Below are 25,326 nucleotides of genomic sequence, written 5' to 3'. Positions count from 1 at the left end.
TTTTTTTTATTGTTGTTTTGTTTTTGAGACAAGAGTCTCACCTGGTTGCCCTGGATAGAAAACCAGGGTGCATAACTCACAGCAACCTCAAACTCTGGGGCTCAAGCAATCTTCTTGCCTCAGACTCTAGAGTAGCTGGGACTACAGGTTCTTGCCACAAGGCCCAACTAGTTTTTCTATTTTTAAGAGAAATGGGTGTTTTGTTTTTTTTTTACACATACACTGGTTTTATAGACCATTTGACATATTTTCATCACACTGGCTAACATAGCCTTCCTGGCATTTTCTTAGTTATTGTGTCATTTAAGACACAATAACCTGCCACATATAAGACATTTATATTCTGCATTTACTAAGTTTCACATGTACTCTTGTAAGATGCACCATAGGTGTAATCCCACCAATCACCCTCCCTGAGAGATGGGGTCTTGGCTTGGCAGCTGTAACTCAGTGGTTAGGGCCAGGTGGGTTCAAACCCGGCCTGAGCCTGCTAAACAACAATGACAACTACAACAAAGAAAAATAGCCAGGCAATGTGGCGGGCACCTGTAGTCCCAGCTATTTGGGAGGCTGAGCTCAGCAAGAGAATTGCTTAAGCCCAAGAGTTTGAGGTTGCTGTGAGCTGTGACACTACGATATTCTACTGGGAAAACTAAAGTGAGACTCTGTCCCCCCTCCAAAAAAAACCTAAACATATATGGTTGTTCTTTCATCAAAGAGAAAGTGGAGAAGATAGCCCTTGCACCATGGAGATAGATCCCTAACATATATGACAATTTATTATAATAGTTTTACATTAAACTTAATAATAAAAGCCTAAAACGTAGATGCAAGACTCAAGGAATAAAAATAACAAAGAGTGGCTGGGAGCACTGTAACTATTATGGGACAAATTGTGGCCCCCAACTCCCATATGTTATTGTCCTAACCCCCAATAACTCAGGCTATTATGTGGAGATAAAGTTCATCTACGTGGTCTCATATTGTACACTGTAAAAAAAAAAATTACCCTTGTTCAGCTTGCACTATTTTTAAATACTTCCACAAACTAGCTATGCAACAGATGGAACATAGAAGCAAATAGTGAGAATCTAGCTATTTCTTTCTTTTTTCCTTTTTTTGAGAGTCTCACTCTGTTGCCCAGGCTAGAGTGCCGTGGTATCAGTGTAGTTCACAGCAACCTCAAACTCCTCGGTTCAAGTGATCATCCTGCCTCAGTCCTGCAAATAGCTGGAACTACAGGTGGGAACCACTGTGCCCAGACATAATCCAGCTATTTTCTATTAAAAAGAATTAAAAAAAAAAAAAGATTAGGGCGGCGCCTGTGGCTCAGTGAATAGGGCGCCGGCCCCAATATGCTGAGGGTGGCGGGTTCGAACCCGGCCCTGGCCAAACTGCAATAAAAAAATAGCCCGGCATTGTGTCGGTCGCCTGTAGTCAGCTACTTGGGATGCGGAGGCAAAAGAATCGCCTAAGCCCAAGAGCTGGAGGTTGCTGAAGGTTGCTGTGAGATGTGACGCCACGGCACTCTACCGCGGGCAATAAAGTAGACAGTCTCTAAAAAAAAAAAAGGAAAGAAAGAAAAAAAAATTAAGAAAAAAACAAAATGCCACTCCTTACTAAACCTTTTTTGTTTCTTTTGGAAAATACGTTTAATTTTCATTGAAATGTTTATGTTAACATGTAATGGCAGTATTACCTATCCTTGTGTTATTAAAGTGTAAATTAATAAGGCTTTTACCATTTCGTAAAAGCAAGGCCTAGGACACTTGTAACCCAATTTACATCCTCCCGCCTTTGTGCCCTGGTGGCCAAGTATTCCAATTATCTACATAATTTGACGCCTACAAGAGACGGAGCCCACAGACTGAACCTGGACAGTTCTGTCTTTACTGCCGTCCCCCTGCAGCGAACTTCTGCTGGAATCCGCAGGGCGCCAAAGGAACCCTTCGCAGAGCCTTCTGGGAGCTGTAGTTTTCCACCTTCAGACCTCGACACGCAATTCCGTTGCGTCCCTAACCGCCGCCATTGTTCCGCGCCTTGGGACTGTGAGTTGTTTTGCCGGGGGCTTTTGTTACTTTTCGCGATCATCGGGTCACCCAAGTCTGCAGGGGCCGAACTGGTCTGGTCCGAGGGCCGTCGCTAGAGACCTGGACCGGGTGCCGCTGGGTCACGAGCGGGGACGGAGCTGATGTGGCGCTAACCTTTCTGGTTGCGGATCGTGAGGTGGAGGCAGGAAGTCTCCCCTGCTGCCCATTCAGTGGTTGGAAGTGCCAGAGACACAGTTCCTCCAGTTTGAAGGTTACAGGACAATACCGAACTAATCTGGTTTCACTCTTTCCTGCTCCGGCGCGGTTGCCTAACCAGATCCCGTGTGTTGGTGGTGGGTGGAGATGAAGAACTCTACGTCTGTTAGCAGGGAAGGAGTCAGCTCTGGGAAGCGCAGGCCTCCCTGTTGCCTCGCCCCTCCCTCTGTGGGGGGTAGGAACTGCGGGGAGACCGCTTCCTTCACCCGGCTCTCACTTATAGCATCCCTAGCGTCCTGCCACCTCCTGCTCGCTTCACAAAACTGACCGTGAGGATGGCCACCAGGGTCCGCACAGCTTCCATTTGGGTGAGTAGGAGTTTTCCTTTATTCCTGAAAAGTTATCCCTGAATGCTGACATATAGGCGTCCCGTCTCTTTGGGGATCTGAGCTTGCCAATAACTTTCTTGTTTCATCGCTATTCCAAGCAACTGGACTTCCTTTAAAGCAGTGGTCCCATCCTTTTTGGCACCAGCAACCGGTTTCATGGAAGACAGTTGTTCTATGGATGGCAGAGTTGGGGGATGATTTCGGGATGATTGAAACGCATTACATTTATTGTGCGCTTTATTTCTTTTCTCTTTCCTTTCCTTTTACCTTTTCTTTCTTTCTTTTTTTTTTTTTGAGACAGAGTCTATGATGTTGCCCTCGGTAGAGTGCCGTGGTGTCACAGCAACCTTTAACTCTTGGACTTAATTGATTCTTTTGCCTCAGACTCCCGAGTAGCTGGCACCCGCCACAACACCCAGCTTGTGCACTTTATTTCTATTATTATTACGTTATAATACAGTAGAACCTCTGTAAGTTTACCACCCAAGGGACTGTAACAAACTAGTCAACCTACAGAGGTGGTCAACATTAAGAACTAGGCCTACTGTACTGATATGTACTAGTGGTACATGTTCAATGTATAACAATTAGGTGGTCAATGTTGGGAGGTGGTGAACTATGGAAGTTTTATTGTCTATAATGAAATAATTAGACAACTAACCATAATGCAGAATCAGGAGGAGCCCTGAGCTTGTTTTCTTGCAACTTGCTTGGTCTCATCTTGGAGTGATGGCAGACAGTGACACCTCAGTGTTGCATCTATAATGCCTGCCATTAAATGCAGCTTAATTGTCACTTGCCACTCACTGATGGGGTTTTAATATGAGTCTATAAGTGATTGATTTATTAAGGACTCTGTGCAGTCAACCTCTCTGCTAATGATAATCCATATTTGCAGCCTCTCCCCAGCACTAGCATCACCACCTGAGTTCCACCTTAGATAATCTGGCGTTAGATTTGCATAAGGAGTCCTCAACCTAGATCCTTCACATGTGCAGTTTACAGTAGAGTTCATGCTCGTATGAAAATCTAATGCTGCTGCTGATCTGATAGGCTGTGTTCAGGCAGTGATGTCAGCCATGGAGAGTGGCTGTAAATACAGATGAAGCTTCTCTTGCTGCTCTCTGCTCACCTCCTTGCTGTGTGGCCTGGTTTCTAACAGTCTATGGCCTGGGAGTTGGGGACCACAGTTATAGAGGATGCTGGACTTTACAGAAAGGCTTCTTGTCACCAGACTTTTCATTTCCTCTTGCCTTCTGTCTGTTTTCTACCAACTTTATATCCTGAACTTTCAGTTAACAAGGGGTAATCATCCATCTTTCAATCATTTTTTCTGATTTTGATTTCTTGTCTGATAATTTCCCTCACCCTGCTTTTAGTATCATTTATAGTTTACCATTATTTGATTATTCACCTTCTTGTGGTTCAAGGTGAGAAGTAAATAAGTACCCAAAGTCAATGTCAGAGGAACCTCTTACACTTTTTTTTTGAGACAGAGTCTCAAGCTGTCGCCGTGAGTAGAGTGCTATGGCATCACAGCTCATAGCAACCTCCAACTCCTGGCTCAAGCAATTCTCCTGTCTCTGCCTCCCAAGTAGCTGGGACTGTAGGTGCCCGGCTATTTTTTGGTTGCAGCCATCTTTGTTGTTTGGTGGGCCCAGACTGAATCCGAACCTGCCAGCTCAGGTGTATATGGCTGGCGCCTTAGCCGCTTGAGCCACAGGTGCCAAGCCCCATCTTTCAATATTTTTAACCCATATTTATTATCTTCTATGTTTCAGATTTTTGAGCTTCTTTTTTTTTTTTTTTTTGCAGAGACAGAGTCTCACTTTATCACCCTTGATAGAGTGCTGTGGTGTCACACAGCTCACAGCAACCTTTAACTCCTGGGCTTAGGCGATTCTCTTGCCTCAGCCTCCCAAGTAGCTGGGATCACAGGCGCCCGCCACAATGCCCAGCTATTTTTTTTTGCAGTTTGGGGCCAGTTTGAACCCATCTCCCTCGGCATTTGGGGCTGGCGCCCAACTCACTGAGCCACAGGTGCCGCCCTGAGCTTCATTTTTGAAATTACACATTTACTCACTTAATTCAACAGTTTTGTTTATTGTTTTTTGTTTTCTGGACCCTGGCACAGGTGCAAAGACTGCAAAGATGGGTTGTTCATTTATCTTTCTGTGGAAGAGCAGTAGTCTGGTGGGAATGGTGACAAGAAAATCACAATGACCAGTTAATAGGTACTCTGGGAGCAAGCTGTGGGACTTGAGGGACGGAGAGTAGAGGTTCAGTTTTAGAAGCATGGACACCCGAAGAAATGCTTCAGAGATTAAGAGATTTTTTTTTTTTTTTTTTACAGAGTCTCACTTTATTGCCCTTGGTAAAGTGTGGTGGCATCACAGCTCACAGCAACCTCCAACTCCTGGGCTTAGGTGATTCTCTTGCCTCAACCTCCCAAGCTGGGAGTACAGGTGCCTGCCACAATGCTCTGCTATTTTTTTGTTGTTGTTGTTGTTGCAGTTTGGCCAGAGATGGGTTCGAACCTGCCACTCTCAGAACATGGATCCGGCGCCCTACCCACTGAGCCACAGGCACCACTCGATTAAGAGATTGTTAAACTTATGTTTGAAAGATGAGTGATGTGAATAAGGGCTTGAAATCCAACTTAGGAAACGAAGGCAACATGCACATTTGAAAGGCTTGAACTGACCTAGTATGGTGATCTTTGAGTGTTAATAGGGTTGCTAGAATGTAGACTTTTGGTGTTTAATGATGATGGTGGATGTATATACTAAGAAATGAGGCCAGAGCCAGAGGCAGAAGATCATAGAAGGCTTTGAGATTCTCATTAAAAATCTTTGAGATAGTACTTGTTAGGTCACTTAGTGACTTTAGGAATTTGTTTTTACAGTCATCTGCAGCTCTGAACCTGAGAGGAATTTAGCGTGTTGCTTGTAAGACTTGCTCACTCAGATTCCACCATGAGAGGATGCTCTTCTGTTTGAGATATACATTTATCATGGCTTTGGAGATGCTGCTACAAGATGGCCCATCAGAATCTACCCTCATTTCCTACCACTTCTCTGTTGTCACTGTCATTTGCTACACTTGCTGCTCTTGTACTTGGGTCACATCTGCCCTTATGCTGTGACCCTATCACTTTGTTTTTGTTTTATAGATGTCATTATTTTTCTATTCTGGTAGGTCTCTTTTGTTTTCATTGGGTGTTTCAGGAAGACAAACACTACTACAACCCTGATCTAACCCTACTCTTAGTGTTTTAACAACAAAAAGCGAGACTCAATGAGAGAGTGAATTGTTCATAGATACCTAGATAGCAAGAAGAGGAAAATGTTTCATTCAAAATCTCATACTGAAGTACCCCCAAAATTTCATACTGAACTAAAACCAAGAATTGTTTGCTCCTGAGCATTTGGCATTGTGTTCTCATTTAAATAGCTACCCATGTGTGGTCATTGCACTTTCAGGGATCCTGGGGGCCTGTGTGCAGAATCTGTGGGTGGAACTGTCATCACTGTGCTGGGTTCCTCATGTGCATTTCTTCTTGCTGTTCTGAGGCAGCAGCCCTGAGCCCAGTTTACAGAATATCCAGTTCAGCCTCCATTTAAGTGGGTTTCACCAGCCTAGGAGATCAAGGTTGAGGCCCAGAGGCAATATGCTTGCTAAAGTGAGTTTGCTCTTGAGTCTATAGGTTCCACCTCTCCAGGAAGGAGAGCGTTCTTGTGATAGGATCAGAAAGTTCCAAGTTCAGGAATCCATCCTTGGCCAAAGGACCCCTGACCATAGACCTCTGCCTGGATCACCCTGGCAGAGGCAGAAGAGTCATAGGACAGAGCAAGTGCTAGAGTGGCTGTTTATTTCCCAAGAGAAGTTGAAAATCACCAAGTCCTGGGTAAGTTTATCTTATTTGTTTATTACCACTTCTTTTCTTTATTATTTATTTATTTATTTATTTTGGTAGGAGGAGAAGGATCCTTAGGTCAAAGAGTTAAGTTAATCATTCCCCAGTTAATGGCCTTTTTATCATTGGTTTATATATGTTTAAGGTCCTTGTCTACTTCTATTTATATTATATATTCCCTTATTGCCCCATACTCAATTTCCGTCTTCTCCCCCACCCCCTAAAAATAATTTTTTTTTTTTTTTTTGAGACAGAGTCTCACTATATCACCCTCAGTAGCATGCTGTGGCATCACAGATCACAGCAACCTCAAACTCTTGGGCTTAAGCCATTCTCTTACTTCAGCTCCCAAGTAACTGAGACTACAGGTGTCCACCACAACACTGGGCTATTTTTCTTTTTTCTTTCTTTTTTTTTTTTTTTGCTTGCAGTTGTCGTTGTTGTTCAGCAGGCCCAGGCCGGGCTCAAACCTGCCAGCCTCTGGTGCCCTACTCACTGAGCCACTGGTGCCGAGCCAATATTGTATTTTATTTATGTTTATTTACGAAATATGTATTGTTCTGGAAGCTTGTTAGAAAAGCAGAATATCAGACTTCATTCACCCCAGTCCTGTTAATATCAGACGCTTAATTTTAAAAAAGATTCAGTGATTTTTACACAGTAAAGTTCAAAATAAACTTGTTAAGAAATCCATATTCAAATTTTTACCTGTGGTGTGTTTCCTCTACTTCCACCATTTTGTTATGAAAATTTTCAAACATAGGGCAGAGCTGAAAGGATTTTGCCAGTGAACATCAGTATATCCATCACGTAGAATTTACTCTTAAAATTTTACTGTACTGGGCAGCGCCTGTGGCTCAGTGAGTAGGGCGCCGGCCCTGTATGCGGAGGGTGGCGGGTTCTGACCCAGCCCCGGCCAAACCGCAACGGAAAAATAGCCGGGCATTGTGGCGGGCGCCTGTAGTTCCAGCTGCTCGGGAGGCTGAGGCAAGAGGATCGCGTAAGCCCAAGAGTTAGAGGTTGCTGTGAGCCGTGTGACGCCATGGCACTCTACCCCAGGGCGGTACAGTGAGACTCTGTCTCTACAAAAAAAAAAAATAATAAATAAATAAAAAATAAAATTTTACTGTACTTTACCATAGTATTCATCTTTCCAATCCTGTATACATCCATTATTCCATCTTATTTTTGGTGTATTTCATGAAATATTTTATTATTTTTTTTTTGCAGTTTTTTTTTGGCTGGGGCTGGGTTTGAACCCACCACCTCTGGCATAGGGGGCTGGCGCCCTACACCTTTGAACCACAGGCGCTGCCCATATTTATTTATTTATTTATTTTAACATTTTAATTTTAATTTAATTTAATTTATTTATTCATTTTGAGACAGAGCCTTAAGCTGTCACCCTAGGTAAAGTGCCATAGCATCACAGCTCATAGTAACCTCCAACTCCTGGGTTTAAGCAATTCTCTTGCCTCAGCCTTCCAAGTAGCTGGGACTACGGGCTCCTGCCACAATGCCTGTTTTTTGGTTGCAGCTGTCATTGTTTGGCGGGTCCGGGCTGGTTTCCAACCTGCCAGCTCTGGTGTATGTCGCTGGTGCCTTAGCCGCTTGAGCTATAGTTGCTGAGCCTCATGAAATATTTTAGACATCAGCCCGCTTCTCTAAATACTTTCCTATGTGTATTATTAGCTGGTGTTCAATATTTGTTTATGGGTTTTGGGATTTTTTTTGCTTGCCTTTTTACTCGGTCAGTGCTTACTTTTGATGAACCGATATTCTAACTTTTACTGACTCTGGTTTATACATTTTTTTTTTTTTTGCTAATGATTTTTGTGTTCATTTTAAGAATTTTTTTCTTATGCTAAGCTCATAGATATTTTCCTTTGTTAATTCATTACTTTACCTTCCACGTTTAGATTTACAATACATTTGAGGTTGGGTTTTATGTTTGGTTTGAGTGGTGGCACCTTTCTCATGTGCTAAGTGTTCCTATATATGGTTTGGTTTTATAATCCTGTATTCTGTTCCATTGATCTATTATCTATCCTTAGGACAGTACTGCATTATTTTTATTTACACTGAGTCTTGGTATTCAGTTGCTTCCAGTTTTTGGCAATTGTGAATGCTATCAACATTTGTGTATGAGGTTTTATGGAGATGTATTTTCTGATCAATTGGGTAAATACCATGTTTGCTGTATGGTAAGACTATGTTTAACTTTATAAGAAACTGTCTTCCAAAGTAGCTATGCCTTTTTGCATTCCTACCAGCAATGAATGAGAGTCCTTGTTGCTCTGTGTCTTTGCCAGTACTTGATATTTTTTTTATTTTGCTATCCTAATAGATATATACTATATACACAATATGGTTTTAAATTGCATTTGCATAATGGCGTTGAGCATCTTTTTATGTGTTTCTGCACTGTGTATATCTTTGGCAAAATGTCTGTTCAGATCTTTTGTCTATGATTTTTTCTTTTGTCTATTTTTTAATTGGGTCATTTTCTTGTCATTGAGTAGTAAGAATTTTTTACATATCCTGGATTGAAGTCCTTCATTTAAAAAAGTGATTCGTAAATATTTTTTCCCAGTCTCTGGCTTGTGTTTTTGTTCTCATAGCATCATTTTTCACAGACTAAAACATTTTGATTTTGATAAAGTCCATTTTCCCAATTTTAATTTTTAAAAATGGATTGTGCTGGCTCAGTGCCTATAGCTCAGAGGCTAGGGTGTCAGCTACATATACCAGGGCTGACAGGTTCGAACTTAGCCTGGGCCTGCCAAACAGCAATGGCAACTACAACAAAAAAATAGCCAGGTGTTGTGGTGGGCGCCTGTAGTCCCAGCTACTTGGGAGGCTGAGGCATGACAATTGCTTAAGCTCAAGAGTTTAAGGTTACTGTGAGCTGTGATGCCATGGCACTCTGCTGAGGGTGACTCTGTGTCACACACACACACAAAAGGATTGTGTTTTTGATGTCATATCTAAAATCTCATAAACCAGGCAGTGCCTGTGGCTCTGAGTGGGGCTCTGGCCCCATATACTGAGGGTGGCAGGTTCGAACTACAACAAAAAAATAGCTGGGCGTTGAAGCGGGCGCCTGTAGTCCCAGCTACTCGGGAGGCTGAGGCAAGAGAATCACCTAAGCCCAAGAGCTGGAGGTTGCTGTGAGCTGTGATGCCACAGCACTCTACCATGGGCAACAAAGTGAGAAAGTCTCTAAAAAAAATAAAAAATTAAATAAGTAAATAAAATCTCATAACCCAAACCAAAGTGTACAAATTTTCTCCTCGTTTCTATAGAACTTTTATAGCTTTGGCTTTCATTCTCAAGCCACGAATCATTCTCCGTGATTCATTTTGAATTAATTTTTATACAGAATTTGGGGTATATGTTGGATTTCATTTTTTGTGTGTGTGTGTGTGTGTATAGATTTACAAGTGTCATTTGTTGAAAAACTGTCCTTTCTCCATTCAATTGCCTTTGTAAAGAATTAGGAGACAACAGATGAGTCTTTTTTTAGGTTCTCTATTGTGTCTCATTCACCTATGCGTGTACTCTTTCTCCAGTACCACACTATCTTGATTTTATAGAAAGTCTTAATTAAAATTGGCTATGAGATTTCTCCATCTTTGTTTTTCTTTAGAGTTGTTCTGGCTATTCTAGTTTCTTTGCCTTTCCATATAACTTATAGAAAACATGGTAGATAGCTACAAAAAAGCTTGCTGTGATTTTGTTTGGAATTATGTTGATTCTATATATTTAATTGAGGAAAGTTTATTCTGAACAATATGGAGTTTTCCAATTCTTATTTTTATTTATTTATTTTTTTTGAGACAGAGTCTCACTTTGTCACCCTCAGTAGAGTGATATGGCGTTATAGCTTACAGCAACCTCAAACTCCTGGGCTCAAGCGATTCTTTTGCCTCAGCCTCCCAAGTAGCTGGGACTACAGGCACCTGCCAAAATGCCCAGCTATATTTCGAGATGGGGTCTCGCTCTGGCTCAGGTTAGTCTCGAACCTGTGAGCTCAGGCAATCCACCTGCCTCGGCCTCCCAGATTGCTCGGATTACAGGTGTGAGCCACTGCACCCAGTCAGCTTAAAACTTTAAACAGAGACTATCCCATATAGGGCACAGTGGCTGACAACTCTAATTCCAGTTACTCAGGAGGCTGAGGCAGATGAATCACTTGAACTTAGGAATTTGAGGCTGTGGTGAGCTATGGTTCTACCACTGCAATCCAGCATGGGTGACAGAGAGAGACCCCAACTCTTTAAAAAATTAAATTAAAAAATACAAATAAAGAGAGACTATTAATCTCTGAAAGGACTGACTGGGTTAATGTATATTGATAGATATTTTCAATACGATTTTGTTTTTCTCAGAAAGTTGAATGTAAATAATGAATGCCCTAAGTATGAGATTGAGTGGGATTATTATACTTCAGGAACCATTGTCCTTCATGGACGTGTTTGTGGATTTTACCTGGGAGGAGTGGCAGCTGCTGGACCCAGCTCAGAAGCACCTTTACAGGAGTGTGATGTTGGAGAACTACAGCAACCTGGTGTCCCTGGGTAAGTGCTGCATCCCTGGGGAGCAGTATGGGTAATCAATCTCTAGGCTCCTCGGTTGCTGAGACCTGAGGGGCTTCTGAAAATAGTTAATGATCTTGGACTTATGTTCAAAGGCCAGATTTTCTTAGTTCCCATTTGACATCACAGTATGCCAATTAAGTGGCCTTTACTTTTGCCAAAATACAAAAGGGTAGATTTTCACGCCACCTCTAATCCAAATCTTCCCTGTTCTTTAGAATCTGTGAATCCCAAGTAATTTTCTTCCAGATTGTCTGTGGCTTTCTGTTTACAGGTTATCAGTGCTCCAAACCCGATATTATCTTCAAGTTGGAACAAGGAGAAGAGCTGTGGATGGTACATGCCCAAATCCCAAGTCAGGGCCATCCAGGTAAGTTAGACCTTTTACTCTTTATTCAGAATTGGTATGAATTCTGATGTGATATGCACCTCTTGTGTCAATTATAACCATGCACTCTTAGTTACTGTCCTCTTTGTTGGCATCTTCAGTTTCCTTCTTGCTGTCTCTTGGTGATAAGACTTATTTCATTATCCATTTAGGCAAGCTTTTCCTCTTTCCATCACTTGATGTGATGTTTATGCCTCTTCTACTTCTTTTCTATTTGTTTTTTGATTATATTTTGAAATTCCACGTACTTAAATTCAACAAGCTAAAGCTTCACCGTAATCACTCTGTCCCTTCTGAGCACTTCCTTTGATGTTTGATAATGTCTATAATCCTGCTGGTGGCCTTCTCCCTCCACCTTACTTCAGTCATCCCTGTTGACACCATGTTCTTATGCTGTGTGCCAGTTATTCCCCTCACTTTCTGCTGGGCTACGCTTGCTCTTCTTAGACTTCAAAAAAGGCTTTTTGATATTCTTCATTTTCCTCATATAACTTTTAAAGGAGTTCTGTCTTATGTTATTTGTGCTGCTATAACAAAATGCCACAGATTAGATAATATATAAAGAATGGAAATTTATTTCTGACAGTTCTGGAGGCAGGGAAGTCGAAGACCAAGGTGCTGACAGGTTTGGTGTCTGGTGTGGGCCTGCTTTCTGATTTATAGATTGTGTCTTGTTGCTCTGTCCTCCAGGTGATAGGAATGCTGTGGGACAGAAAGGGAGGCACAAAGGGCCTAAGGTAGTTCCCTTTAGCCCTTTTAGAAGGCGCTAGTTATAAGGGCATGATTTAATCACTTTCCACCTTTTACTATCACCACAATGGAGGTTAAGTTTCAGTATGCATCCTGGAGGGAATACATTCAAACCATAGCTACTTCTATTCTGTTGAGTTAAACTCTTTTATTCTGGGTGGAGCCTGTGGCTCAGTTGCATAGGGTACCGGCCCTATATACCAAGGGTGGCAGGTTCAAACCCGGCCCCGGCCAAGCTGCAGAAAAAAAATAAATAAAAGAAAGCAAAAAAAGAAAGGAAGGAAGGGAGGAAGGAAAAAATGCTTAAAAAAAAAACACAAACTCTTTTATTCCTCCACTACTATTTGACAGGCACATTGATTTCTCATCTGCTGTTTGATCTTAGTTTTGTTTTTTTAGGGATGGGGTCTTACTCTTTTGCCTAGGTTGGTCTCAAACTCTTGGCCTCGCATAATCCACCCTACTTTGGCCTCCCAAAGTACTGGGATTACAGGCACAAGCCACCACAACTGTCCTTATCCTGGTTTTGAGTGATCCACTGGCATTGTCTCTGTGCCACAAAGTCCCATTTTCAGAAACGAGATCATCTCTTCTACTGCTGCATATCCACATACTACCTTCTTTTCACCTTTCATCTTCCAGTTTGTTCTGCTGTTTTCTAGTTATTTTTCCTGGCACTAGGGAGTCAAATTGAATCTACCTTCTTTGCAGTTTTCTCTTTGTAGTTCTGTTACAATCTGTCAGTATTTTGGTCCTTTAAAAAGAGGTCTTTTAATGTGCTTGTCTTCTTAATTACTACCCAAAATGAGGCCAGTAGTATCTCATGTCTGGAATGTTGTACCAATTAGCCAAATTTCTTCATTTTATTCTTACTCTTTTTTTTTTTTTTTTTGAGATGGATTCTCAAGCTGTTTCCCTGGGTAGTGCCATGGCATCATAGCTCACAGCAACCTCCAGCTGTTAGGCTCAAGCAATCCTCTTGCTTCAGTTTTTCTATTTTTAGTAGAGATGGGGTCTCACTTTTGCTCAGGCTGATCTTGAACTCATGAGCTCAAGCTGTCCACCCACCTCAGCCTCCCAGAGTGCTGGGATTACAGACATCAGCCACTGTGCTTGGCCTGTTTTATTCTTTATTGTAAATCATCTTGGATTTACTGTCAGATATGTTTCTCTGAGTATCCAAGACAGTCCTTATATTATTAGGATTGTTTTAGCTACAACTTTTTTTCAGTTCTAAACCAACCAAATGAATAAGAAGTGATTTATTATTACACATCACACAAAATGGGGCAACTCTAGGGTCAACTAAGTGATTGACTCACTAAATCATCAAGGGCCTATCTAGGTATGTCATCATTTTTCTAAGGTTACTTCCTATAATGTTCATTAGGTGGCTGTTAAGTTCCAGCTGACACATGTAGATAAACCAGTGGCTGATAGAATAAGAAGGGCTGCTTTACCCAAGTGACTCGAGCAATAAAACCTATATCACAGGAAGCTCCCAGCTAGATTTTTATCATATGCCCCTGTCTAAAGATGTCTGTTGCAAAGGAAATGGGGTTGTCACTGTTAGCTCAGATAAATTGTGCTTTACCTTCTGGAACTGGGGATGGGAATAGGGATGGGTTCTCACTTCCCTGACTGAAACACATTGCCTTAAGGACGGTTGGAAAAGATTAGGTGTCTGCCAGCCAGGAAAAGGGCAGAAGAACCTCTGGGTAGGCAGCACTATCTGCCTTCCCCTCCTTCCTTGACCAGGCAGTAACCATTACATTCTTTTTTGTTGTTGTTGCAGTTCGACCAGGCTGGGTTTGAACCTGTCACCCTCGGTATATGGGGCTGGCGCCCTACTCACTGACCCAGAGGCGCCAACCCCACCATTACATTCTTTTCTCCAGCCATCCATCTTCAAATATATGCTGTAACCCACATTTTTTTTTTTTTTTTTTTTTTTAGAGACAGAGTCTTGCTTTATCGCCCCTTGGTAGAGTGCCGTGGCATCACACAGCTCACAGCAACCTCCAGCTCTTGGGCTTAGGCGATTCTCTTGCCTCAGCCTTATGAGTAGCTGGGACTACAGGTGCCCACCACAACGCCTGACTATTTTTCGTTGCAGTTTGGCTGGGGCTGGGTTTGAACCCACCACCCTCAGTATATGGAGCCGGCACCCTACCCACTGAGCCACAGGCACTGTCCCTGTAACCCACATTTTAATTCTTGTGCTACATGAATGAAAGTCTAGGAACCTGTTCCTATTCAGACCTGGTAATGATTCTTCATAGCATGGAAGCCTAGATTAAAGGTTTGTCTACATATTGCCATCCAAATATGGAAAAATACACCGTCCTCTTGTCCCAGAGGACAGCAGCACTCAACACCACATAGCAGGCACTGGTTTATCCTGCATTGAAACCGTGGTCAGGAAGGCTTTTCCAGCATGTCCTTCTGTGGCTGTGATGTCAGCTTCTTGGGGAGTGTTTGTTTCTGTTCTCTGAGCATCATCTAATGTTAAAATCAATATGGTTATTGGAAAAGATACTTTTCTGTAGTTTTTCCATTGATACATATTTCGGTTCTCAGAAATTACCTTTGGACCCCAGACAGTAATCATGTTTAATGTTTAAGCTTAAGAATTTGTGTGTTCTCATAACTGGGTTTAGTATTTTTTCCTCATTTCTTTTCTTTTTTTTTTTTTCCCCTCATTTCTTGAATTTTCTGAGGTACTACCCATAATCTTATTTTTGCCTTTGTTAATACAAAGAGCATGCTCAACAGAAGGAAGATGCATCAGATTTCCTGGGAAATCAAATGATTGTTTGTTGTGGGAACCAAGGAAAGATAAGAATGGGTATGGTACCCGATATAGAAGGATCAGAAATACAAAGTGTAGGTTTTGATTGTTAGGACAGCTTCAGTGTCCCTGAACTCTGTAAGTCTATGGGGATAACAGTGACTGCTAAACACAGGAACAAATCTGATTCTAGGACAAGGAGTAATTACTCACTGGCCTATTTTCTTTTTGATGGAGACATTTTTGACTATAGCAACATGTAATAGCCAGCAACACTTTTCCCAAGCCATTGTGATAGCCAAAAGTACCTGTATTCATTTCTCACTGTATCTGAGGAAGATATCTGCAGAGGTTGGGTATTGAAGTCTGGGGAGATAGAATTTGGTGGTTGTATTTAAAGTGAATAAGACAGATCAGATTTAATAGGGAGGAAAACAACTTGCTTATTTTTTCACAGAATACCTTGAATGAATTGTTAAGATTCTCTGGTCTCCTGTCAACCTTACTTGCAAGCTCAATATCTTTTGTGTTCATTATCCTGGTCGGCATCTAAATTGCAATCATTTTCTCTTCTTTTCAATCTCCAGGTATTTGCTGTTGTACCTATGTCTTGTTTCCTATCTAGTTTGTATCTTTGACTTTTGTTTTTATATTACAACAGTAGTCTGCTTATCCCATACCTTCTCTGTTTTCTATTCCTGCCAGAGACAACCACTTTCATCTCTTTCCTATAGGACTCTTTCCTATAGGACTTGTCTCCCTAGTTCTAAATAACCAGATTATTCTATTGCACCTTGGCTTTTCCCCTTGATATTAGTCAGTATTGAAGGGTGATTTAATACTCTTTCACCCTCTTGCCCCCACATCTTCCCACCATGTGTGCACTGTCTCTTCCCATGCATCCACCATCCTAGTATAGTAACTTCATATTTTTGGTTAGATCAGTATTTGGTTTTTACATTATTATGACTATGTAATTTCTATTTCCAGGTAATTCATACAACTATACAATGGTTAATTTTTCTTATACATTTTTATTTTTCTATACTTAATTGTTTTATTTCCCAATGTGTCTAACTTAAACGCACAATCTCTTTTTGATGCATATGTATTCTTGTTTGGTACATTCAACCAAATTATTAATTCTGTGCATTTCATTTTCCCAGTGACATCACTCCAAAGACTTTCTGACTTGCTCCAGTGTAGCCTAGTTTTTCTAAAGGCCTGCTGTACAATTTTTATCCTAGGATCTCCTTTTTAATTGTATTTTTTGTATGCTCTTTCATCATTTCTCTTAGTTTATTTTGTTGCAGCGCTTCCCCCAGGAGCTTCCTGTGAAAGGGTGAATGTGATGTAAATGTGCATGTGAAAATGCTTTTACTTTTCTCCCCCTTGCTCTATTTTTTATCTTCTCGTGTTCCTAATAATAAGTCTGTTACCATACTAATCTTAGGTCTGTTATAAGAAGTTTGGAGATTTTTGTTCCTCTGAAAGTTTTCTAATTGCAATTGTTCTGAAATTTTATGATGATGCTCCTTATGAGTGTGTTTTCATCCATTTGTCTAGATATTCAGTGACATGTTATTCTAATCTACAGTGTTGTCATTTTTCTATAGGTTAGCACAGTGTTTGGCACATTATAAGGATTCAATAATATTTGATCAAAGAATAATGTTCAGAGATCCCTACAATCTTATTATATTCTCATTGTTCTATGTGTCATTTTTGCTTTAATTACCCATTGTGTAAAATTGTTAAACTTAATACTATCTCAGTTCACTATGCTTATTTTCAATTTTAGTTTTGCTTTGTTTTCCCCAGTGCTTAGTAGTTTAAGTACATTTACACTTGAAGTTTTATTTATATTATGATCTCATAATTGAAACTAAAAGAAATCTCATGATATGGCATTTGAAGTCCATTTTGTACTATATGAGATTATGTTTTTAATCTACTTAGATACAAAGACTCTATTACCCAGGCTGGAATGCAGTGGCCCCATCACAGCTCCCTATAACCTTGAACTCCTAGCCTCAAGTGATCTTCCCACCTTAGCTTCTTTTTTTTTTTTTTTTTTGAGACAGAGTCTCAACTGTTGCCCTGGGTAGAGTGCCGTAGCATCACAGCTCACGCAACCTCCAACTTCTGGGCTCAAGTGATTCTCCTGCCTCCACCTCCCCAGTAGCTGGGACTACAGGCACCCTCCACAATGCCCGGCTATTTTTTGGTTGCAGCCGTCATTGTTGTTTGGTGGGCCTGGGCTGGGTTTGAACCTGCCAGCTGTGGCTGGCGCCTTAGCTACTTGAGCCACAGGTGCTAAGCCCCACCTTAGCTTCTTGAGTAGTTGGGACCACAGGTGTGTGCCACCATGGCTGGCAAATTTTTAATGTCATTTTTTTGGAGATGGAGTCTTTCTATGTTGCCCAGGCTGGTTTTGAACTCCTGGTTAAAGTATCCTTCACCTTGGCCACCCATGGTGCTGGGATTACTATTGCATGAGCCACTATACTTGACTTCCTGTTATTATTTTTAATGTATGACTTACTATTTTCATTTCTAGATAATGTCTGGGAAATTGATGAACATATCAAATGGCATCAGGAAAACCAAGGCAATCTGGGAAGTATGGCAAAAAGCTACGAATATACTACATTTGGAAAACTATGTTTTCTTAGTCTAAATTATGTTTCTTCACAACAAAAACCTCATAAATGCAGCATACATGGAAAGAGTTTGAAATATAATATAGGTTTCTCTGATTATGCCAGAAAGAATCCTAATGTATTTTGTGTACATCAGGAATCATTCCTCCATTTGAAACATGAGCAAAATGTGACTGGAATAAAATACTGTGAAAGTAATGAATCTGGAAAAGCTGTCAATGAGAGGTCACAACTTATGTGCCAAAAAGCCTATGTGGGAGGAATGCCCTTTGGATGCAATTACTGTGAGAAAGCCTTTAGCAGCAAGTCATATCTTATGGTGCATCAGCGAACTCATGCAGAAAAGCAGCTTTATGAATGCAATGAATGTGGGAAAGACTTCAGCAGTAAATCATACCTCATTGTACATCAGAGAATTCATTCAGGAGAGAAACCTCATGAGTGCAGTGAATGTGGGAAAACATTTGGTCTCAATTCACAACTTGCTATACATCAGAGAATCCACACAGGTAAAAATTCCTATGAATGCTGTGAATGTGGGAAATTCTTCAGTAGGAAAGATCAGCTTGTTTCACATCAGAGAACTCATTCAGTACATAAGCCCTATGGTTGTAATGAATGTGGCAAATCATTTGGTTTAAAATCGCAGCTCATTATACATGAAAGAGTCCATACAGGAAGGAAACCATATGAATGCAGCGAATGTCATAAAGCCCTTAATACAAAGTCAAACCTTATGGTACATCAGAGAACCCACATAGGGGAAAAACCCTATGGTTGCAGTGAATGTGGAATAGCCTTTATGTTCAAATCACAGCTCATTGTACATCAGGGCACTCACACAAGAGTAAAGCCCTATGGGTGCATTCAGTGTGGGAAAGCATTCAGTTTGAAGTCACAGCTCATTGTACATCAGGGAAGTCATACAGGAAAGAAACCTTACGTATGCAATGAATGTGACAAAGCTTTCCAGAGCAAGTCATATCTTATTATACATATGAGGACTCACACTGGAGAGAAACTCCATGAATGCAATGATTGTGGGAAAGCCTTCAGTTTTAATTCACAACTCATTATACATCAGAGGATTCACACAGGAGAGAGTTCATATAAATGCTACAACTGTGAGAAAACATTTAGTCGGAAATATCAGCTCATTTCACACCAGAGAACTCATGAAAGGGAGAAGCCCTATGAATGCAATGATTGTGGGAAAGCCTTTGGTTTAAAGTCTCAGCTTATTATACACCAGAGAACTCATACAGGAGAGAAACCTTTTGAATGTAGTGACTGTCAGAAAGCCTTTAATACAAAGTCAAACCTTGTTGTACATCAGAGAACTCATACAGGAGAGAAACCCTATGGTTGTAGTGAATGTGGAAAATCCTTTACATTTAAGTCACAGCTTATTGTACATCAGGGAATTCACACTGGAATAAAACCTTATGGATGTAATCAGTGTGAAAAAGCCTTTAGTTTGAAGTCACAGCTCATTGTACATCAAAGAACTCATACAGGAGTTAAACCACATGGATGCAGTGAGTGTGGGAAAGCCTTCAGGAGCAAATCATACCTTATTATACATATGAGAACTCACACAGGAGAGAAGCCACATGAATGCAATGAATGTGGGAAATCCTTTAGTTTCAACTCACAACTCATTGTACACCAGAGAATTCACACAGGTGAAAATCCCTATGAGTGCTGTGAATGTGGGAAAGCTTTTAATAGGAAAGAATTGCTTACTTCACATCAGCGAACTCATGCTGGAGAAAAACCTTATGGGTGCAGTGAATGTGGGAAAGCCTTCAGCAGCAAGTCATACCTCATTATACACATGAGAACTCATTCAGGAGAGAAACCATATGAATGTAATGAATGTGGGAAAGCATTCATTTGGAAATCACTACTCATTGTACATGAGCTAACTCATGCAGAGGAAAACCTTTATAAATGCTGTCAGTGTGACAGATCCTTCCGTGGGAAATTACAGCTCTCTGTCCACCAGAGAATGCACACAAGAGACAAACCCTATGAATGCAGTGAATGTGGAAAAGCCTTTGCTAGGAAATCTCAGCTCATTGTACACCAGAGAACTCATTCAGGAGAGAAACCTTATGGATGCAATGAATGTGGAAAAACCTTCTCTCAGAAATCAATTCTCAGTGCACACCAGAGAACACATACAGGAGAGAAACCTTGTAAATGCCCTGAATGTGGAAAAGCCTTTCGTTGGAAGTCACAGCTCATTATGCATCAGAGAACTCATGTGCATGTTGATGAGTTCAGTGTGCGAAATGTTCTATCAGAAGTCAGTCCCCAGAAGTTACCAACAAAATTACATGGAACAGAAACTATATAAATGGAAATGTCTTTTTCTCCAGAAAACTCACACCAAACAGAAACTTTATGAATACACAGCATATGCAAAGGCATCCACAGAGAGCTGTTCTTTACATGCAAAACGATATTAGAAAATGTATATAGGAATCCTGTGAATTTAGTAAACTCTTTGAAATTTTTCAGTAGCAAGTCATACCCCTTTAATCAGTTTGTACAGGTGAAGAACCATATGAATGAAATGGATATTGGAAAGTTGTTAATATATGGTGACATTCACAAGAGAAAACTTTATGAAGCAAATGAAAATAGATGTCTTTAAAATGCATAGTTTATTAAACAATATTTTAATGAGAGAAATTATAGAACCAGCAGGTGGCAGAATTAGCAAAACTATAAACATTTTAGGTGTCATTAGCTCACTTCTCATGAACCATGCTCTAAGGGAGGTTTTTCATCTAAAAATGACAAACTCCTGGCAAAAAATAATGTAGGAATTAAGATCTATTTGTGTATCAAATAAGGTTAAGCCTCAGCAGGAATTTTTATCTCCTTGTATATCAGAGGATTCACTTTTAAAATGCCTATTGTTGCCAGGTGTGGTGGCTCATGCCTGTAATCCCAGCACTGTGGGAGGCTGAGGAGGGAGAATTGCTTGAGCTTAGGAATTCGAGACTTGCCTATGTGACAGTAAGACCCTGACTCCTAAAAAAAAAAGGGAAAACCCAGCTGGGTGCCACAGCGAGCATGTGTAATCCCAGCAGCTTCCAGAGGCTGAGACAGCAGAATGCCCATAGCTTGAGTCTGAGGTTGCTGTGAGCTATGACACCATTGCGCTCTGCTCAGGGCAAAGGGTGGGACTCTGTCTCAACAACAACAACAACAACAACAAAGGCAAAGAAATAAAAATTAAAAATAAACAAGGAAATAAAAAAAGCCTATTGTTTTAATTTGGAGCAATTTTGTATAGAAATTATTTTAAGGGAAGTTATATTCCATGTTTTCCAAAATTTAAGGAAAGTATTGGAGAAAATGGACAACTATAAATGTTTATAAGAAGGTAAAGATTTTAGAATATAAATTTAATAATTCAATTAATAATAAGGAATTCATCCAAAAACATCATAGGCATTTAGACATACATACTCCATGGTATGTATTTTGTGTATTTTGGCATTTTACTTGTGAATGCCACATGTGAAAAAAATTAGTAGGTACAATATCAGACATTTCTGCTATGTATGCCAATGTTGTTTCTTTTGTTCTAATCAAATGCAACTTGTTACTAGAATAATATGGCTTATTAAAAATTCATCTGTACATTACAAACATTTTCTCTTATTTTCCACCCTGTGTAAACAGTCCTTGCAGCTACCTTTTTAGTTGTAGGAACTAATACAGTGTACATTTCATTTGTTTGTGTAGTTAGGAATCTATTCTACCCTCACTGGTTAGAAAGTCTTAATTTCTTTTCTGAGAAATATGGCCTCATAGTGTATGCAGCTACACTGGAATTATCATTCAAGATCCCTTGCCAAGGACATGGCATGATCACTAAGGGTAGCTGAGACACTTGGAACATTTCAGTTTTAGCAGATTTTCAAAGTACAGAAAAGCAACTGAGCTTTTACTCTGTGGTCATATCTGGATGTGATTTTCCAGTAATTATTTCTGTAAAGATAGGCCATAATAGCTTTAGTTACTGTTATTTTCTTAACCTAGTTCTCTTATGTTTTTGAGTTACTTCGTATCATTTTAATACATTCTGTATTCTATTGTTTACAACGTAATAACTCACACTGCTTCAGAAATGAGTACTGGAGTACGAAGTGCAGTCAGAAGCTTACAAGGATATATGGATATTTAGAAAATTTTACCAAAACTAGTCCCTTAAGAACTAGTGAAACTGTTGTTAAATGCAGCCATATGCTCACTGAGGCTCTGGGTGAAAAGTCATTCTATCAGTTGCTTATTCACAACGTCAGTTTTCTTTATAACTTCTCAGATTCCTTATCTAAATGGGCATTAATCTGGAAAGAGTGGGACCCTGACAGTTAGATTTGGGCTTCTTAGAGCAATATAAGAATTCAGTACTACACATTTCTGAAACAGCCTCCATTTTGCACTCTATTAGAGGAGAGAATACCTTATCTTACCCAAAGAAACTGTTTCTTCTTCAAATGGTAATGATCAAGGAATATTGGGCCCACTACTAATATGAATTAATTTCTGAATGCCTACTGTTTATTGTAACCCACTCATTATACAGAATCCAATCTGAAGGTACTTGGGATGAAAAATGATGATTCACAGAAGGGAATAGAAAGCTTTCATAAGGAATTGCAGATATTTGCTAAAGCATATCTCTCAAATCTGGGAAATTTTGTAAAAGTGTACTTTGCTATTAATGTACCAAGGAAGACCAAATAAACTCATAAGGGAAAGTTTCAATTAACCATTACCCATGGTTAGTTGCTGTTTAGTTTGATTTGTCTGATGAATAGCTACTTGCTATAATGCTCAGTAGAAGCCAGCAATGTTGACATAATATGGAAAATGGCATTCAGATACTGTGGGAAAGAACAATACTGGATTAGATCTTATTCTTATGTGAAATGAAAATTTTACCATATAATGAAACTTAGAAATTAGTTGATCTACAGGCAGTAAACAAAATAGATTAACAGAAATCTAGTCACTGGATTTTATATAGAGGGTATAAAAAATGTATATGCATTTTAAGAAAGGAAAAACTCATATTAAAAAGTTAATACTCAGGGGTGGCACCTGTGGCTCAGAGGAGTAGGGCACTGGCCCCATATGCCAGAGATGGTGGGTTCAAACCCAGCCCTGGCCAAAAACTGCAAAAAAAAAAAAATTTTTTTTTAAATACTCAGTATATACCGATAACAAAAGATGAATACAAGTCACATTGAGTATTGCTTGTAATTGCAGAAGTCAAACATGACTTGAGTATTACAACTGTAACACAGTTCATACAGGCATCCTCTGTATATACCTAGTCCTTCTATTCTGACTCCAGTCCCAGAACAGAGAGGTTCCGGAGACTTTTCAGGAATAGGCTTAGTTGTAAACAAAGATAACCCTAGGATTTTACAACTCTCCCATCAAGTAGACATTTGTGAGGAAAAATAACTTGCAAACCATATTTGTGAACATTAGAGTTTAAATTTCTAAATGTAATTATAGCAAACTAATGTATAATTAACAACAAAAAGTCCTGATGTAATTAAGTTTAACAGCTGACTAGTAATGGGCCCAATATTCATTGCTCCTTACCAACAGAATCACTTATCATTTATAATGGTAATGATCCCACTCAAAAAGCTACATACCCCCCCCCCACTTTGTAGCTAATTGTGACCATGCTAATAATTTTCTGACTAATGGAAATGGAAGTTGTTGAAAAAGTCTAGTGGGGAAAGGTCCCCACTAGAAAGGAAACAGCCCCCTTATGCCTTTCAACTTTTCCACTTTTTCATCTATATCACACATGATTGTTGGAGACTGAACAATTATCTTAGACCCTGAATTCATTCTGAGGATTTAGACCAGGGGTCCTCAAACTTTTTAAACAGGGGGCCAGTTCACTGTCCCTCAGACCACTGGAGGGCTGGACTATAGTTTAAAAAAAAAACTGTAAACAAATTCCTATGCACACTGCACATATCTTATTTTGAAGTAAAAAATAAAACGGGAACAAATACAATATTTAAAATGAAGAACAAATAAAGTTAAATCAACAAACTTACCAGTATTTCAATGGGAACTATGGGCCTGTTTTTGGCTAATAGATGGTCAATGTCCGGTTCCATATTTGTCACTGCTAGTCGTAACAAGTCATGCAAGTGTGCATCAGTTAGTCTAGATCTGGTTGGAGATTTCAGATGTTTCATTCTGGAAAAAGTCTGTTCACAGACATACGTGCTGCCAAAGATGGTTGCCATTTTGAGTGCATGGTTCCTTAGATTAGGGTATGTATCAGAGGGGAGAGATGCATAGAAATTAGGAAGGCTACTTGACTTGAATGTGTCTTTCAGAGTCACAACTGTAGTTCAGCCAGTTCCATTTGGTAAATTGTATCCACATTTTCAATGTCAATAGAAAATGGGTTACGGAAAAGCTGTATGTCCTGTTCATGGAGATCAAGCTCTTTAAATCAAAATTGGAACTCCTTTTGCAACTTTTCAAGTGATTCCACACGTTTTGTTTGGGAATGCAACCAATGGTTTTTCTGCTAACAGGTTTTGAGTTGTGGGGAGATGGCAGAAATTTTCCTCCTTGTTTGATGAGGAGGCCTAATTTTACTTCAAGTGCTTTCACATGTCATTGCATATCACAGATGAGCTTCCCCTTTCCTTGAAGTTGCACATTGAAACTGTTGAGTAGCTCTGTTACATCTATCAGAAAGGCAAGGTGCCATTTCCATTCAGCATCATTGAGCTGTGGTACTTCTTTGTTTTTTGAAAACAGAAAAGCTGTAATCTGTGGAAGTAAGTCATAGAAGTGTTTCAAAACTCTCCCTTGACTCAGCCAATGGACTTGTGTGTGGTACAGAACATCTTCATAGGCAACATTTAGCTCAGACAGAAATTCCTGAAATTATCTGTGGTTTAATGCATTAACTCTAATGAAGTTAAAACAAGATGTCACAATTTTCATAACAGAGTCCCACTTCAGTGATTTACTACACAGCGCTTGTTGGTGGATGAGGCAGTGTATGGCTATTGGATTAGAATGGTTATGTTTGTCCATCTCTTGGTTAATGCGAACAATTACTCCTTTCTTAGACCCCACCATGCTAGGAGCACCATCAGTTGTCACACTGGCTACTTTAACCCAGTCCAGCTCCAAACCATTCACAGTTTGGCAAACCTTTTCATAGATATCCTGTCCTGTAGTTCCTTTGATGCTTTGCAGTGCAGCAAGCTCTTCTGTGACTTTGAAATAGTCATTTGTCTCATGAATAAAAATTAGAAGTTGTGCAGAATCACGAGCATCATTACTTTCGTTGAGTGCCAAGGGAAAAATAGGAAAGTTTTTTGCGGAGTTTTGCAAATGCTGATGCAAATTGTCTCCCATTTCTTCAATCCTTCGTGTAATTGTAGGTCCTGAAAGGCTCACTGTACTAAATAAATTGGCCTTCTCTGGACACATCTCTTTGGCAACAGAAAGAAGGCATTCTTCAACAAATTCTCCCTCCATGAATGGTCTGCCAGTGCAC

At 40.1% G+C, this 25,326-nt stretch overlaps 1 protein-coding gene across 4 annotated transcripts; it reads left to right on the top strand.

Annotated features, from left to right (window-relative positions):
- Positions 1-1,947: 1,947 nt before the first annotated feature.
- Positions 1,948-21,461, top strand: ZNF268 (zinc finger protein 268). 4 transcript variants are annotated; one of them, XM_053587559.1, is made up of 7 exons: positions 2,016-2,048; positions 2,530-2,614; positions 4,989-5,100; positions 6,342-6,542; positions 11,005-11,131; positions 11,424-11,519; positions 17,639-21,461. In XM_053587559.1, the coding sequence occupies exons 5-7, from the start codon at positions 11,020-11,022 to the stop codon at positions 20,101-20,103; spliced, it is 2,673 nt and encodes an 890-aa protein (XP_053443534.1). In that variant the 5' UTR covers positions 2,016-2,048; positions 2,530-2,614; positions 4,989-5,100; positions 6,342-6,542; positions 11,005-11,019; the 3' UTR covers positions 20,104-21,461. The 4 variants fall into 4 exon arrangements, with proteins under 4 accessions (XP_053443533.1, XP_053443532.1, XP_053443531.1 ...); XM_053587558.1 differs by having other exon boundaries at positions 1,948-2,614; positions 4,989-5,061; positions 5,150-6,542; XM_053587557.1 differs by having other exon boundaries at positions 1,948-2,614.
- The last annotated feature ends 3,865 nt before the right edge of the window (positions 21,462-25,326 follow it).

Source organism: Nycticebus coucang, chromosome 4 (genome assembly GCF_027406575.1).
Source record: "Nycticebus coucang isolate mNycCou1 chromosome 4, mNycCou1.pri, whole genome shotgun sequence".
Taxonomy (NCBI): Eukaryota; Metazoa; Chordata; class Mammalia; order Primates; family Lorisidae; genus Nycticebus; species Nycticebus coucang.
The sequence above is the reverse complement of the archived record's forward strand: the minus strand, read 5'-3'. Positions and strand labels throughout refer to the sequence as shown.